Here is a 14,050-nt window from a genome sequence, read left to right on the forward strand (position 1 = left end):
TCAAAAAAAGGAGGCACACAAATTCTTGGATTCTTGGGATTTCAGTGTCATATGTTAGGAAAGGGTCTACTCTCAAGGATTCCCATGATTTTTATCTGAAAATAAAAGAAAATAAATTAGAAACGTGGACGATAGAAACTCACACTCTATAAATCAAGGAAAAGAGCCACACCCAAAGGTACACAATTTTACTCATAAACTCTGTCAAATTTTTTAGGGATCTAATTTAGGCATTGGAGGCTATGTGTATTAGGGAGCAGGGATGATCTATAAAAGATCATGTACACGAGATAACGATGGTCTCGAGGTAATCACAAAAATCGCATCTACAGTCATCTTATCCAATATGGCAATACCAAATGAAGATGGGATGATTGGGATAACAAATTAAGGATTTGAGAAGAAAATCAAAGAGTTTTTATAAAGAGAGTTTCAATAACACACTGACTTTTACTTCAGTACAAAGTTGTACAAAAAGAGAAATGATCATAAGACTTTCAAAGGTGCAGAACATATTGGTGGTAGTAGTGTTATTTTATTACTGAATCATTGATATAGATAGTCAGGGTTTTCGAACTTGAACAGGTACTTAATAGCTCCAAATGGTGCATATTGGATTTCAGTGTAAAGGTTACCTTTAAACAGTCGTTCCAACAGGTTTTTACCCTGTAAACATGAGAATGTTCGTCATGGAACCTCAATGCAACGTTGTTTCGAGTCGCTTTCTTTTTTTGAAAATGGGTGTGAAAGAGCACCCGAAATGATTTTAAAATTAATTGTCATTGTAGTGATTTTTGTGCATGGAAAAGACATGGTCTACCTAAGATCTAAGCAAAGAGGTCCGGTTAGAGGATAAGGAAGGTATCAGGCACCCTATCCTCTCCACATAAAATGGTTACCTTGAAATTTGGTCAATCTTTTAAAAAACTTAGGAAAATAGAAAAATAAATGCATGAAAATGCATGCTAGAAGTGGTGTGTGTAATAGGTGAACATGTTCTCTTAGAATAAGGTTTTAATATCAATATGACATTGGGAACATCCTATGGAGAAGAATGGTCCTTGTAGTTTACATTATTTTCATGAGTTGGAATGTTGGTTTAGGACTTTTTAGAGAGATTCCATGATAAAGTTCCCTTGAAGTCACAATCTTAATACATGATTACAAAACTAGAAACTTAGTGTTTCATCCTAATAAGAGGGTAGCACTTTTCTTTATTATCGTCAAGCATATGTGAGTAGGTACATTGTTTACAATATGATGCATGAGACATGTGATAGGGAAAAGAAGACTTCAACCCCCACCCTTTCGGCTGAACCTTAGTCCAACCTACCGAAGGTGGGGGAGGGTATGCATTACATCCTAAAGAATTTTTAAAAATATAAAATAAAATAAGGATTAGAAGTAGAAGAGGTAGATACTTAAAAATAAAAACATATGCTAACCCACCTTGTCCCTTAAGGTTTTTAAATGTGCTTGAATCTTGAGATATGAACTTAAAGGTTGAGTGCTTTTGTGGATAGTATATGGTTAAAGAGGATGCGAGTTATTGATTGAAGGTTGAGAGTTCTTGAGTAAAAATTTGGGTTTAGAGAAGATTAGCAGGTGAATAGGGATTTTGGTAGAGTTTGAGGTTAAGAAATGAGGGCTTAAGAGTATGAATTATTTATAGAAAATGAGATTATTTATAGAGTTTTTGGATAATTTTTTAGAATAAAGTGGTCTAATCCTAAAAATAAAGAGAATAGACATGAAGTTTATGTTATTTCTTTTGGATTTTTCATTTGTATGAGAGTAAAGGTAAAATTTGTGAAGAAACCCTAAAAGAATTTATTTGATATTTAATTTTTTGATAAATAGAGGTGAGAGAACAAATAGTACTTTTGGGAGGATGAATAAGGGAGTGACATGTGTAAAGATGGAGTGATAAGTGAAAAGTATACCTTGATTCATTTGTAAATAACTCATAAAGCAAATGTGAATGTATATTTTTAAAATAGGTTAATGGGAAAACTCCATGCATGTACTTGAAGATTCTCACCTTTTAGGGATAAGATTGAAAGTTCTCTCAACTTTATGGATTATTATTAAAGACCAAAATATCTTTTTTGTTTAATCATACTTTTTGAAAAGGGGTATTCTTAGATTTTTACAAGGGGGAGTTGACTTTCCAATTAGATTAAAGCATTGGGTATTGATGGCTTATGGGAGATCAACATATGTCACCTTTTGGGATGATGTGTATATCATAAACTTAGAATAGGGTTGGTATTGGACTTAGAATAGTCTTGGTTTTGGATTTAGAATATGAACTTGATTTTGAGTTTAAGATATAGACTTGGGTTAGGGTATGAGTGATAGATAGGTTAATGGAGAATGAATATGGATTCAGATTGGATCATAGAAGTGGTATGAGATTAGATTGGATTAGGATAAGATACTTGAGTGCATGTATGCATGAGGAAAATGTGCCAAGTGACAATTTTTATACAACGTGGGCCCATTGAAGGGTTTTGGATTTTTGATCTAAATCTACTTGAAATTTTCAGAAATTCCTAATGGATTGGTACAATTTAGGGTGTCTACATACCCAATGTATATTTCTAATAGGGGATTGGATTCATTATCCATTTTCGAATGGATGCATCTTTTAAGATTATTTATCTATATGAAGGAATCGAGCGCATTTTTCCATCTTGGCTTTGCTATTGCTCTTTTGTAATGGTCAACCTTCTAAGTGTTATTCGTACCATCCCTAAATGCCTATTATCTAATGGTAGAAGCTTTGCTAAAAGCAAACAAGATGTCATAAAAAAAAACTTACCAAAAGATTGAATAAAATATTTCTTCCTATATTTTTTTTTTCCATCTCTTCCTAATTTTGCCATCTTTCTTTAAACCAAATTTTGTTTTATGGAAGAGGCATTCGTGTATTCAAAACCTATGTGACAGGCTCTTTCAAAGTTTATGTAGACTCAGAGAAAATATACAATTTGTGGTTAAATTGAGCCCTGTTGTATCTCGAAGATAAGTTCACCAAAAACTTAACTGCATCTTCGTTTCTTAAGTGGAATGGGGGTGTCTGTTGTCTATAAGACAAGATAGTTAACTTCGTGCCTTAGAGCAATTTTAGTGTTCTTTTTTTTTTTTGCTAAGTAAAGAATACTGATTAAAGGAGGAAGAATGTACAAGAAGGGAACCCTTAAGTTACAAGCCTGAAACAAAGAGTTCCAATATGTCTCCTTTCAAACAATCCAAAACCAAAAGAGGCAGGTTGTTCAAGTTTGGGAAAGTGGAGGAGGAGACAAGCTAGACCGCCACATTTGCCAAAGCATATAATATTGGCTTCTCTACATGTGTGAATCACCTTCCAAATCTCGTTAACAAGGGAGTTTCTGATTCTTTGAAACCACTTCAAGCCATTCACGATTAGAAGAGTCCATTTCAATGATTAGCTTACGGCCATGGAAATCAAAAAGATCTAGAGCTCTACATTCAGCTTCGTTACTTGAGGCCTTGCCAAAATATTATCAAATCGAGACATGATTGATCCAGATCCAATCCAATAATATAGTAGATCAAAATCTTATTGGATTAGATCCTTATCAAAATCCAAAACATCGATCCAACTTCGGGTTTGGATTGGATTTCGAGTCTAATCCAATCCATTGACAACCCTAATTTTAATTACCAAAAAAATGTGGAACGGTAACGAATTCAGAGGTTTTAAAGTGAGAATATTCTCACAAGTCTTGCTATTTTTAGTCAAATAGTCACTTTAAACCTCCGAAATTGTTATTGTTCACGTTTTGGTAATTAAAATGAACAATAAGCCAAAATTGTAAATTCATCAAATTCAGCTCACGAAATGGAAATTCACACTTTAACTTAAGCACACCTCCGCTCTAGAGTTTAAAAATATTTAAATCCAAGAAATCATAAATTAAAGAGTACTTTAGAAACACCCCCTGTAAAATTGATGATATTAGGATTATCCCTTTTAAAATACAAGCTTAGACTTATCCCCCTTAGTCATAAAATTCTGATTTTTTTTTTTCAAAATGTTCTTTAAATACTTAAATTACTATATCAAAATTTAGTTGTTAAATAATTAAGAAAAACCCATGTAGAGGTGTAAACCTAATCTTGCATTTTACTAAGCGGTAAATCTAATATCACCAATTTTACAAAGGGGATTTTTAAAATACCCTAAATTATACCAATTTCAAAATTTTCCACTCTTACTAAAAGTCTTTATGCCCACACGAATTATCACAATGGCAATCCAACACCACATCTCATTAGGCACTATAGCAAAAAAATAATAAAAAAGTTACAATGACAGTTGGAGCTATCGCTATAGAAGTTTAGGGTGACGCAAAAGGAATTAGCAACGGCCAAGCTGGTTGTCGGTGGGTGTCGGTGAAGCATTCCTTGTTGTATCATTAAGCGACGGCCAGAATTCAAACCTCATCGCTATAGATGCCACTGCATCAAGTTTGGATTTGATACTCCCCTAAAGTTGAAATAACTCTCCATTAACCTTGTTTTCTAAACTTAGTTACGAATTCTTTTTCCAAAAATACATTTTTTTTTGTTTTGTTTTTTTGGTAAGTATAAAATATATTGAAGAAAGAAAAGGAACAAAATACAAGAAGAAAAGGCCGAGGTAGCCCCTCAAAGAAAAAAACAAGGAAATACATTTATTTATTTTAGATGAGATCATCCCTCCTCACAAAGATTGATCATAATAATAAATTCTAATTTCTAAAAGGATAATTTTATTGTCCTACAATATGGATACAAATTATTCAACACCATTAAAATATTATTTATTTTTTGAAATAATAATAAAAATACCCTTCCCCTCGCCCACGAGTACAATTTACTTTGTAATATGAAGGATAATTAGAGACCGACCATCGACATAGTACACGCAAAAAAAATGTCTACTACCATCAAAATTGCATCATCTATTAAAATTACAATATGTCCCTCAAACCATATCATGCTCATGCATGGAGAAATCTCTTCATGTATTGTGCATACACAAGGCATTTGATATGAGAATGGAGCTATTAAGAACAATCACCGTATAACTGTTTAATCATTTCTTTGATGTCAAAATCTAGCTCTACAGAAGAGAGAATTATTTAACCATATTTCTCATATTTGGGATAAAAAGGAGTCCGTAGCACAACGAACAAATCAATATTTGTTCAGTCTGTCCAAGATGGTTGTAACGATTTTGTCAACTTTTCTATCCTTTTTGTCATAATAATCATTTAAATTAATGACTTTCAATTTAATAAAAAGATTTTATAAGATATAAGAATAACTCACAAACTATGTGTTTTTCAACTGCGCTTACAAAGATTGAAATTGAGCCTAAGATGTGCAAAGTTACAATTTTTTTAATGACGCTGGGTCCAATGGAACAACAGTGTCTGGATAATCTGTTCTTTGCCCAGCAAGCGAGTAGTACGCAAGTATATGTGCCGGATGCTCAATTAATATAGTGGAACCATCTACATCAGCAATAGTAGCCCGTCTCGGAGGAATAAGTTCAATGTTCCAGTAGGGGTGAACCATGGAAAAGAGATCACTACCTGTTGCAGATGCTTTGTATCCTTGCACCCACAAGTACCTTAGAGAAGCTAATTGCATTACAGCCACAGAGATTGCTCGTTCGCTAAAGCAGCAACCCCTCATTTCTAGTTTCTGCATCTTAGGACAGCCTCTCGAGAACTCAAGAAGTCCATTATCAGATTCTCCAACAGAACCCAGAATCATCCACGTTATATTGTGGCTGTACTGCCCGACATATTTGAGACCCACATCAGTCAAGCACCCGTTTCGTAGGTATAGACCAAACCTCCTAAGCTTCTGGCAACCAATCAACAGAGCTCGGACTCCATTGTCGAGTGGCAAGTCTGTTATGGGTTCTTCTCCCTCTAGCAACACCAGCCTGAAATCACGGAGGTTTTTGCAATAAGTGCCAATAGCTTCTAAAGAAGCATTAGTTATATCAGACACATAGACTGCGATGTATTCCAGTTCAAGGCAGCCTTGTGCCAACGCAGACAATCCCCTCTGTGAAACAACCCCTTGTTCATCCTCCATACCCTCGTCCGCACCTCGTTCAATTCTAAGCCTTCTTAATCTCTTACATCTCTGAGCAAGAACTTCTAGACCTCTATCTCCAATCACAGTCCTCGTCTATTTGTTAAAAAAGAAGACATTCTGAAGTTTAGAACCCAGATTAAAAGATATAGGTATTGGAAAAGAATAAAACAATGAACAACAGTTCCAGTTAGTACCTCGAGAACTTCTAAATTGGGACATCGTTCAATCAATTGACAATGCTCCTCCGTATCAAGCAGGCAATACAGGAGATCCAACTTCTTGAGTAGAGATGCAAGTGGAAACACCATAGGCATCTCGTCCTTACCCATGTAGGTGAGACCCAGGCAACGTAAACTTGGGGGCAGTGAGACAACAGAATATTTTTCAGGTTCCTCATTGAAGGTACCCCCACCAAACTCCTCTAATGCTGAAGCAGCATGGAAGAAATCAATTAAACTTAAAATTTCACATTCACTAATTTTTAAGGAGACTAATGACCGGCAATTCCTGCCTATCATTTCTAGATCTTTGATATTTATTTTGCTAAGATACGTCATATAGAAGTTCAAAGTCTCGAGAACGACGTTGTTCAGAGCAAGCTCGTGCAACCAATCGCCGTCATTCTCTGTTATTGTACTCTCCTCCAAAAATAATGTTCTTAGACATCTGCAGTGTAAAAATGATTAAAAATGATGTAACATAATTCATGTTGATATCTTCCCGTCTACAATTAGGCTCCAAAACAATAACTTAAAATGGTTTATTACAGAGGGGACTACACTGCCAAGGTCCACACAAAAGTTAAAACTTCAAAACATAAAAATATGAGAACATCATCATAAATATGAAGTATGAAAATGTGAAAGAACTGTTCACACAATAAAAATAATATAACACATACAAGGTGGGTCCCCGCACCAAGATGAGGTGATGTGTAAAAAGTGTCAACATCAAACCCTGCTCACCAATACAAATGTCTAATTTTTCCACACCCAATCCATATTAGTTATATGATACCAAGATCATGTACAGTCTTAGACATTAAAAAGGGGGACCCATTAATATTGCCCAAAACAATCACAGAAACACCAAGTAACAACTATAACAAGATTTAATTAAGCGAAATGAAAGAAATCAAGATAATCAAATGAAGAAGACTGCACAGGAGACAGTGTTGTACAAAAAGGCAAATGACCAGAAGATTTCCAAGGGTGCAGAGCATTTTGCTGACAGTTGTGTTACTTCACAACTGGATCATTCTTATAGCAAGAAGAAAGTTTGACAAGATTCTCATGAACAATACATTCATTTCTGGGAAAACCAAATCAAGTGATCTACTTGGGTAGTTGCGTTGTATGCAATGGGCTGGAACTAGACAACTATTGAATTTAATGTGATCCATGTAAGTTTTTTTTTTTTTTAATAATATAAGGCATTAGATGAATTATGTATTAATGATTAAGATATTGATGATTGAGATGACATCCGATAACAATGCAAAATAAGATTGACCAACCGGCCTACACAGTGATATTCCTATCTAAACAATAACTCTTCTTTCTGAAAAGATATCCCTGAATTTCCCAAAACATCCTAAACCACAAAATAGCAAACCAAAATAAGCATCATAACATAATTGCTCCTTCTTTAAAAATGCAGCAATTCCTCTTGCTTCCAAAGCCCCCACCCCCCAGGCCCCAACAAACCGCAAAATGAAGAGTATGGTAATCCAAAGAATTACCCTCTTTCCCTGTTTTTTTTTCCCTTTAAGGTGAATAATGAGATCCAATATTCTTTTCAAACAAAAAAGAAAAGGGAACAAGTTGATTTTCTTGTAACCTAGGGGTCATATTGAACTAACAAGTAGTCACACAGTTCATCCTACATTGCAAGTGTTGTGCCAATTAGATCAAATTGAAACACCAGTTTGGGAATTTAAGCAAGGACAACCCCTTTGTTGTATTTAGCTGTCAGAAAATGAGTGGTTGACGTAGCCAGGATTCTCAAAATTGGTGAGTGATTGCTAAAAGCCTTCCGAACGGGAATGTAAGCTGGTAGAAAATGTATTTAACGTAAAGATTGAAAATTGGAAGCAAATGCTTGATTAAAGTGGAAACAGGGCAAAAGAAATGTTAGTTCGGAAAGCCCACAGGATACTGCCCCACATTCACAGCAATATATGAACAATTGGGTTTCCATTTCATTTATGAAATTCATAATAAATAAAGAAATCGACATAAAACATTGAACCCCATTACTCTGTTAATTCATAAAACCAATATTGTTTCTTTTATGTAACTTGTTACTTATGTTTTCTTCAACAATATAACTCTAACAGGGGGGGAAATTGTATACTGTTGAATACCATAATTCACCATACAAGAACAAATTATTTATCCATTTCACCTTTACTAGGTACTACTCTAGAAAGGATAGAATTCCAACATTGTGTCAAGACCTACAAAGCAAGGATTTGGACAAGTCATTGAAGTGCAAAGAGGGAAGGGATCTTGGTATGAACCCATCAGGCACAAACACTATCCTATATTGTATGTTGAACCTATGTTACCAGATACACTCCTACTATGCCGAACCACAAAGCCGGTTTGCGGCTCGGTTTGTGGAAAATAGTGAACGCTGTTTTGGTCAATAATAAATGCCCCCTAAGTTTGGTCACTTTTAGAGATACCCCGACCTTTTGTTCAATAATAGAGATACCCATTGATTTGGGTTTCAGTCAATATTAGAGATACTTGTGTGTTTTTCAAATTGATGACATGTCCCCCTTGACCTAAATCTTCTTCGCTGAGACTGACATGACCTAAATTCCCTCTATGAAACTACCTTAGGTTCGTTCTAATGTGAACCCAAAATTCGAACCAAGCGAATCGAAGAACCAGGCAACATTGTGTTGAACTACTAACAAAACCAACACAAACGTTGAGGATAAACCAACAAAGAATTAAAAGACCTTGATTGCAGGTATAACAACTTACAAGCAGTCACAAAATCCTCTGAAATTTTCTAAAAATTCATAAAATTCTCCAAATACGGGGACTAGCCAATTAAATGGACGAATTAACAAACTAATTGATGATTTATCTATTAATGGTGGAATATGGTAACATTTCTATCCTTCACCCTCAAAATTTTATTTTCTTCAACATTCAAATCTCAAGAGAAAAAGATTGACTTCATAGGGAGGAAGGTTGATCATGATGGGTTTGGTTAGAAACTCAAAAACATAATTTGTATATTCCCCAAACTGTACCCAAAATTTTCCCAAAAACCCAAATGCAACCCCACCGAATAATTTCTGAATCCGAACTAGATTACTATGATTAAATTTCAGATAAAAGTCAATTCAGTTCAAATATTTTTTTTGGATAGGAAATTCAGTTCAATTAGCTTTATATAAATTAAAATTATAAACTAAAATCACCATTAAAGATATTTAAAAAAAAATACCTGCAAGAACGTGCCACAACTAAAAGACCATCGGTAGAAAATCCAGAACATTTGTCCAATTTAAGTTCCTGAAGTATGTTACCATGAGAACGACAAAGAATCTCCAGATCTGTGTCCTTCACAATCATTCTCCTTAAATGGATCGATTTCAAACAATCAAACCCTCGTGCAATCTCATTAATCCATGGAGCCGCGTATCCTCCCCAATCTTCTGGTATGAGATTGAAGAACATTGCAGCCCTAGGTTTCGCCTTCAATTTCAAAGACTCAAGATTTGGAAACCTTTGCTTGAGACGCTCAGGAGTTATAGTGTAACACAAAGCAATTGTAATGTGTTTCCTCGTCAATCCATCGATTTCGTACCATCTTCGGCATACTAGAGATACGGAACCGTGGTCTCGAGGATTATCTATGTACGCCATTATCGATTCAAGTGCTATATCTGAGATGTCAAAGCTCGATAATCCTCTATTTAGGGTTTTATTCGCCATCGATAAACCCTCTTGCAGATAATTAAAAAAAAAAAAAAAAATCTTTTAAGAACTTCGAATCTCTCAGTTTCCACTAAAATAGCGAACCCAAAAGCCCCAAAAAAAAAAAAAAAAAAATTCTTTTGTGGATCGATTGAGGAGTTGGAGTAGAATCGTTGATCAAAGAAAAAAAAAAGGACTAACGATAATACCGGTGCTGAAAAAACCATTAAAAGACAACCCACCACAAGCAGCTAAATGTAACAGCTGTATCGCATATCCCTTTTAAGTATCTATAGAATTTCCTAGAGATTAGAAATACCTAACATCTCATCCGTTGTTTGATGGAGAGCCGCGTTAACGTCGTTTTCCTCGAGGAACAGCAAGGTGTATGGAAAAGAGAAATTTTATTGGCACACCAATTTTTTTACTTGCAGAACACCAAATCTTTTGAAAATAAATAAGGGTTGAGATCCGTTGACGCCCATCAACGACTTATGAAAATAACACGTGGACCCAATAAATAATGGGTGAATTACCATTTCATGTATTGAATGTGACGAAATTTCAAGTATTCATGAATCATTTTTCAGCAAATTCGTTGGTAGGTATTTTTAATTTAAAGCGATAAATTTAGGAATAAATTACTAATGAATTTGTCGTTAAAAAATAAGAAAATTTTATCTTAAAATTTGCCTACGAATTCGTCTCTTTAAGATTAACGAATTTGTCATTTTATTACGGTAGAATTCATCACTTTAAAATTAAGGATATTTTGACTTCTAATTTATTAACTAATTTCATCACTTTAATGCGAGTGGATTTGTTACTTTAAATTAAAAATATATATCAGCAAACTCGCTAGAAAATTATTTATGCATCTTTTCAGAATTAATATGAACAATATACCGAAATCGAAATTTAGACATAAGCTGCATTTAAGAAAAGTCCCATAAATAATTTAAACGTAGTTTGGTGCGTTACAAGTTAAAGTTGGTGTGAGACATATTTCCTCGAGATTTGCTCCATTCTTCTAAGGATTTATACACTACTGCTGAGGGATACATTTTCTTGGGAATCCCTACCATCTAACAGTCATGTTGACGGAGAGCTACATCCCGATGGTGAGGTTAGTATTTTCCAGATTCTTTTTCTTTTCAAACATCTTCCAACTCATGAGATTAACTTGACTTTTGTCTTCATAATATATTAAAAGAAAATATCCAAATTGTCCTTATCGTCATCTTATCTAATAAGATAATACCAAATGAAGATGGAACGATTGGGACAACAAAATAAGGATTAGAGAAGAAAATCAAGGAATTTTATAAAGAGAGTTTCCACTAAAACACTAACTTTTACATAGGACACACAAATCGACAACTTCATAATTATTTAATTTCAAATGGATTGGTGTGCTAAATGTAAAATTTGGCATGGCAATCGATTGCATTATTAATCTATAATAGACAAAGAGTAATGTCAAGGTCAATAGGCGTATCATCAGTGTATTCAAACATTCACATTGGTGGGCCTCCGTGTCTCTGAAAGGACATTAGGTTCTTCCAATTATTTAAAGCTTCAAAATTTTTATTTCCTTGTGTTGACCCCACCACCCAATCAAAGTAAATGATTTTGTCATTTTTTTTTTCTTTCAATTATTTAAAGTGTAATGATTTTGTAGCTCAACTTGATAGGGTGATTCAAAAACTCACCTGATATGTACTTGCGAGAGTCGTAAATTTTTCTTTCGATATACACAATTTCACAACCCATAAAACATGTGCAGTTGTGTATCTTAAGAGAAAAAATCTACGTTTCTTACACTTGTCACGTCATTGAATTTTTGAGTTACCAGTCAGATTGACTTACAAATTCAACATTCTTATTTGAAGGACGGAAATTTTTTTTTCCTTATTGTTGACGTATCACACCAAACCAATTGAATTAAGTTGATAAGTGATTTTGACTTAAGATTTAGCATTCATATTCTTGATTCAACAATGGTTTTTTACGTTTTACAATCATTATTTTCAGTAAATCAGTATTAATTATACTATTATTTATAATATTAGTAATTTTTAATTAAATTGTCAGACTTAAAATAGAAGGGATCTATGTAACATGATTTGTAAGTTTTCTCAATTAAAATTCATTCGGGATTGATGGTTTTCTTCTTTTGATAGAGAGTTGCTATTGTTACACCAATTTTTACTAATACAAGAATTGGTGTGGCATTAGTAAAAGTTGATGCGAAAATAGTAACTCTCTTTTGAAAACAGAGGGTTTTCCCACATCACGATAAGACAAATCCCTATGGTCACACGTCCAATGTGCAACGAGGGTAAGTCAGGAGGACACCAAATCCCAAACACACGACAAAAGGGCAAACCCATGTCACAAGTTGTACCTTTTGAGGCAACCCCTTATGGAGTAATGCATTTTATTCTTTTAATTAATGAAACTGATTTTGAATGTTAAGTAGAGAATATATTGTTGGAACTAAGGTCCATTTGGGTAGCCCATTATACCTATGAGACCATCCCACCGAATTATAAAGTTTTCTTTATTGGATTTTCCTTGTTAACGAAGTTATGTCAAGAGCATAAAGTTATTAAATGAGAGTTAAATTTAATTTGAGATAGATAATCTAGGCTCTCTACTCCTATCTATTTATGTTTGGATCAGCTCTGCTATTAGGTATATTTTTATTTTTTCTAGAAAAATCAAGGAATTCTCAAGATTTAAAAGCAAGGAAAAGGCTAAAAGGGTTTTTCTCTAAAAAATCGTTATAGAGAAAAAGAGTTTAATCTGCTCGGATTATTGTGATGGCTTATGTTCCAGATATGTAACGATTCACTCATAAATAGTTGACGGAATACATGTGTTTGACAATTGTAATCAATCCAATCGATCCTAAAATCATTTTTGATTGAAAAACTAATGACTAATTTATGTTTATAATTATTTGATCGTTGTTAATGGCTATGTTAATGCGATGAATGAATGTTAGAAATATGCTTCCATATATGATTTAATATTATATTATGTTGAATTGTCATATCACATTTTGTTAAAATATATTATATTATAATATTTATAATGATGAGTCACAAAAATTTAATTTTGGGAAAAGTACTTTCTAAATGGTCCCTGGATTCATCTAACCTGTACAAGGTATTGAACTACTCCAAACTATCATTTTCTCATCTTCTTCACATAGTTAGATTTTTCAATGTTGATTTCGATAATTTTCGACGATCTTTGATCATGAATGACAAATGGAGAACGATATTCTCTAATATTAATCTCCTCAAAATACTCAAAAATGCATTAATTATGATTGCAAATTAAAAGGTACGATGTAATCATAAAAAAAATTCAAATCTCAACTTCATTCTTCAATCTTTTTTTATCAATCATAAAAATAAAAAAATACATCTAAATACTCCAAATTAAGAGAATATCATTCTTCATTCATCATTTATAATCAAAGATTGTCTGACATGATTGTAATATTTGAAAATTTTAACTATTTGAAGAAGATGAGAAAATTGTAATTTGGATATTTCAAATATCTTTTTCAAGTGAGATGAGGTTCATGAATCATTCAGGAAGAAAAAGTTTAGTAAATGTCTTGATAAGCTACAGCCAAAAACTTAGAAATTATTTAGAAAGAAGTCCTTTCACGGGGCCTTTAAATGATTTTCCATTCAATCTTCCGTTACATTCCATGAACCTGGTACGAACCAGTACCTTTCATATAATAGGAATGGGACCGTTTTCTGTTTTTGTAATCATCATATTATGATATTCACGTGATCCCCAGACTAGTCAAGAAAGGAAAAGCTGAGAAGTCTTTCACTATTGCAAATGAGAGTTGATATTGCCACACCAACTTATACTAATGCCACACCAATTTCTATGTCATTTATTCAAGAATTGTACATTGTTCGTGTGGCATTAGTAAAAGTTGGTGTGACAAT

The 14,050-nt window shown here is 33.7% G+C and overlaps 1 protein-coding gene across 1 annotated transcript; it reads right to left on the reverse strand.

Annotated features, from left to right (window-relative positions):
• Positions 1-5,304: 5,304 nt before the first annotated feature.
• Positions 5,305-10,294, reverse strand: LOC147386210 (coronatine-insensitive protein 1-like). The gene is made up of 3 exons (XM_086423025.1): positions 9,595-10,294; positions 6,321-6,792; positions 5,305-6,219 (listed from the first exon to the last, which is right to left on the reverse strand). Exons 1-3 carry the CDS (start codon positions 10,083-10,085, stop codon positions 5,404-5,406), a joined length of 1,779 nt encoding a protein of 592 aa, XP_086279151.1. The 5' UTR covers positions 10,086-10,294; the 3' UTR covers positions 5,305-5,403.
• Between the last annotated feature and the right edge of the window lie 3,756 nt (positions 10,295-14,050).

Source organism: Akebia trifoliata, chromosome 14 (assembly GCF_017979445.1).
Source record: "Akebia trifoliata isolate Shusen 1 chromosome 14, ASM1797944v1, whole genome shotgun sequence".
In the NCBI taxonomy this organism is placed as follows: Eukaryota; Viridiplantae; Streptophyta; class Magnoliopsida; order Ranunculales; family Lardizabalaceae; genus Akebia; species Akebia trifoliata.

Coding starts and splice junctions, on each gene's coding strand:
- LOC147386210 (XM_086423025.1), bottom strand. CDS start 10,085: ATGGCGAATAAAACCCTAAATAGAGGATTATCGAGCTTTGACATCTCA. Junction 6,793..9,594: donor GTTGTGGCACGTTCTTGCAG/GTATTTTTTTTT, acceptor TTTACACTGCAG/ATGTCTAAGAACATTATTTT. Junction 6,220..6,320: donor CCAATTTAGAAGTTCTCGAG/GTACTAACTGGA, acceptor TTTAACAAATAG/ACGAGGACTGTGATTGGAGA.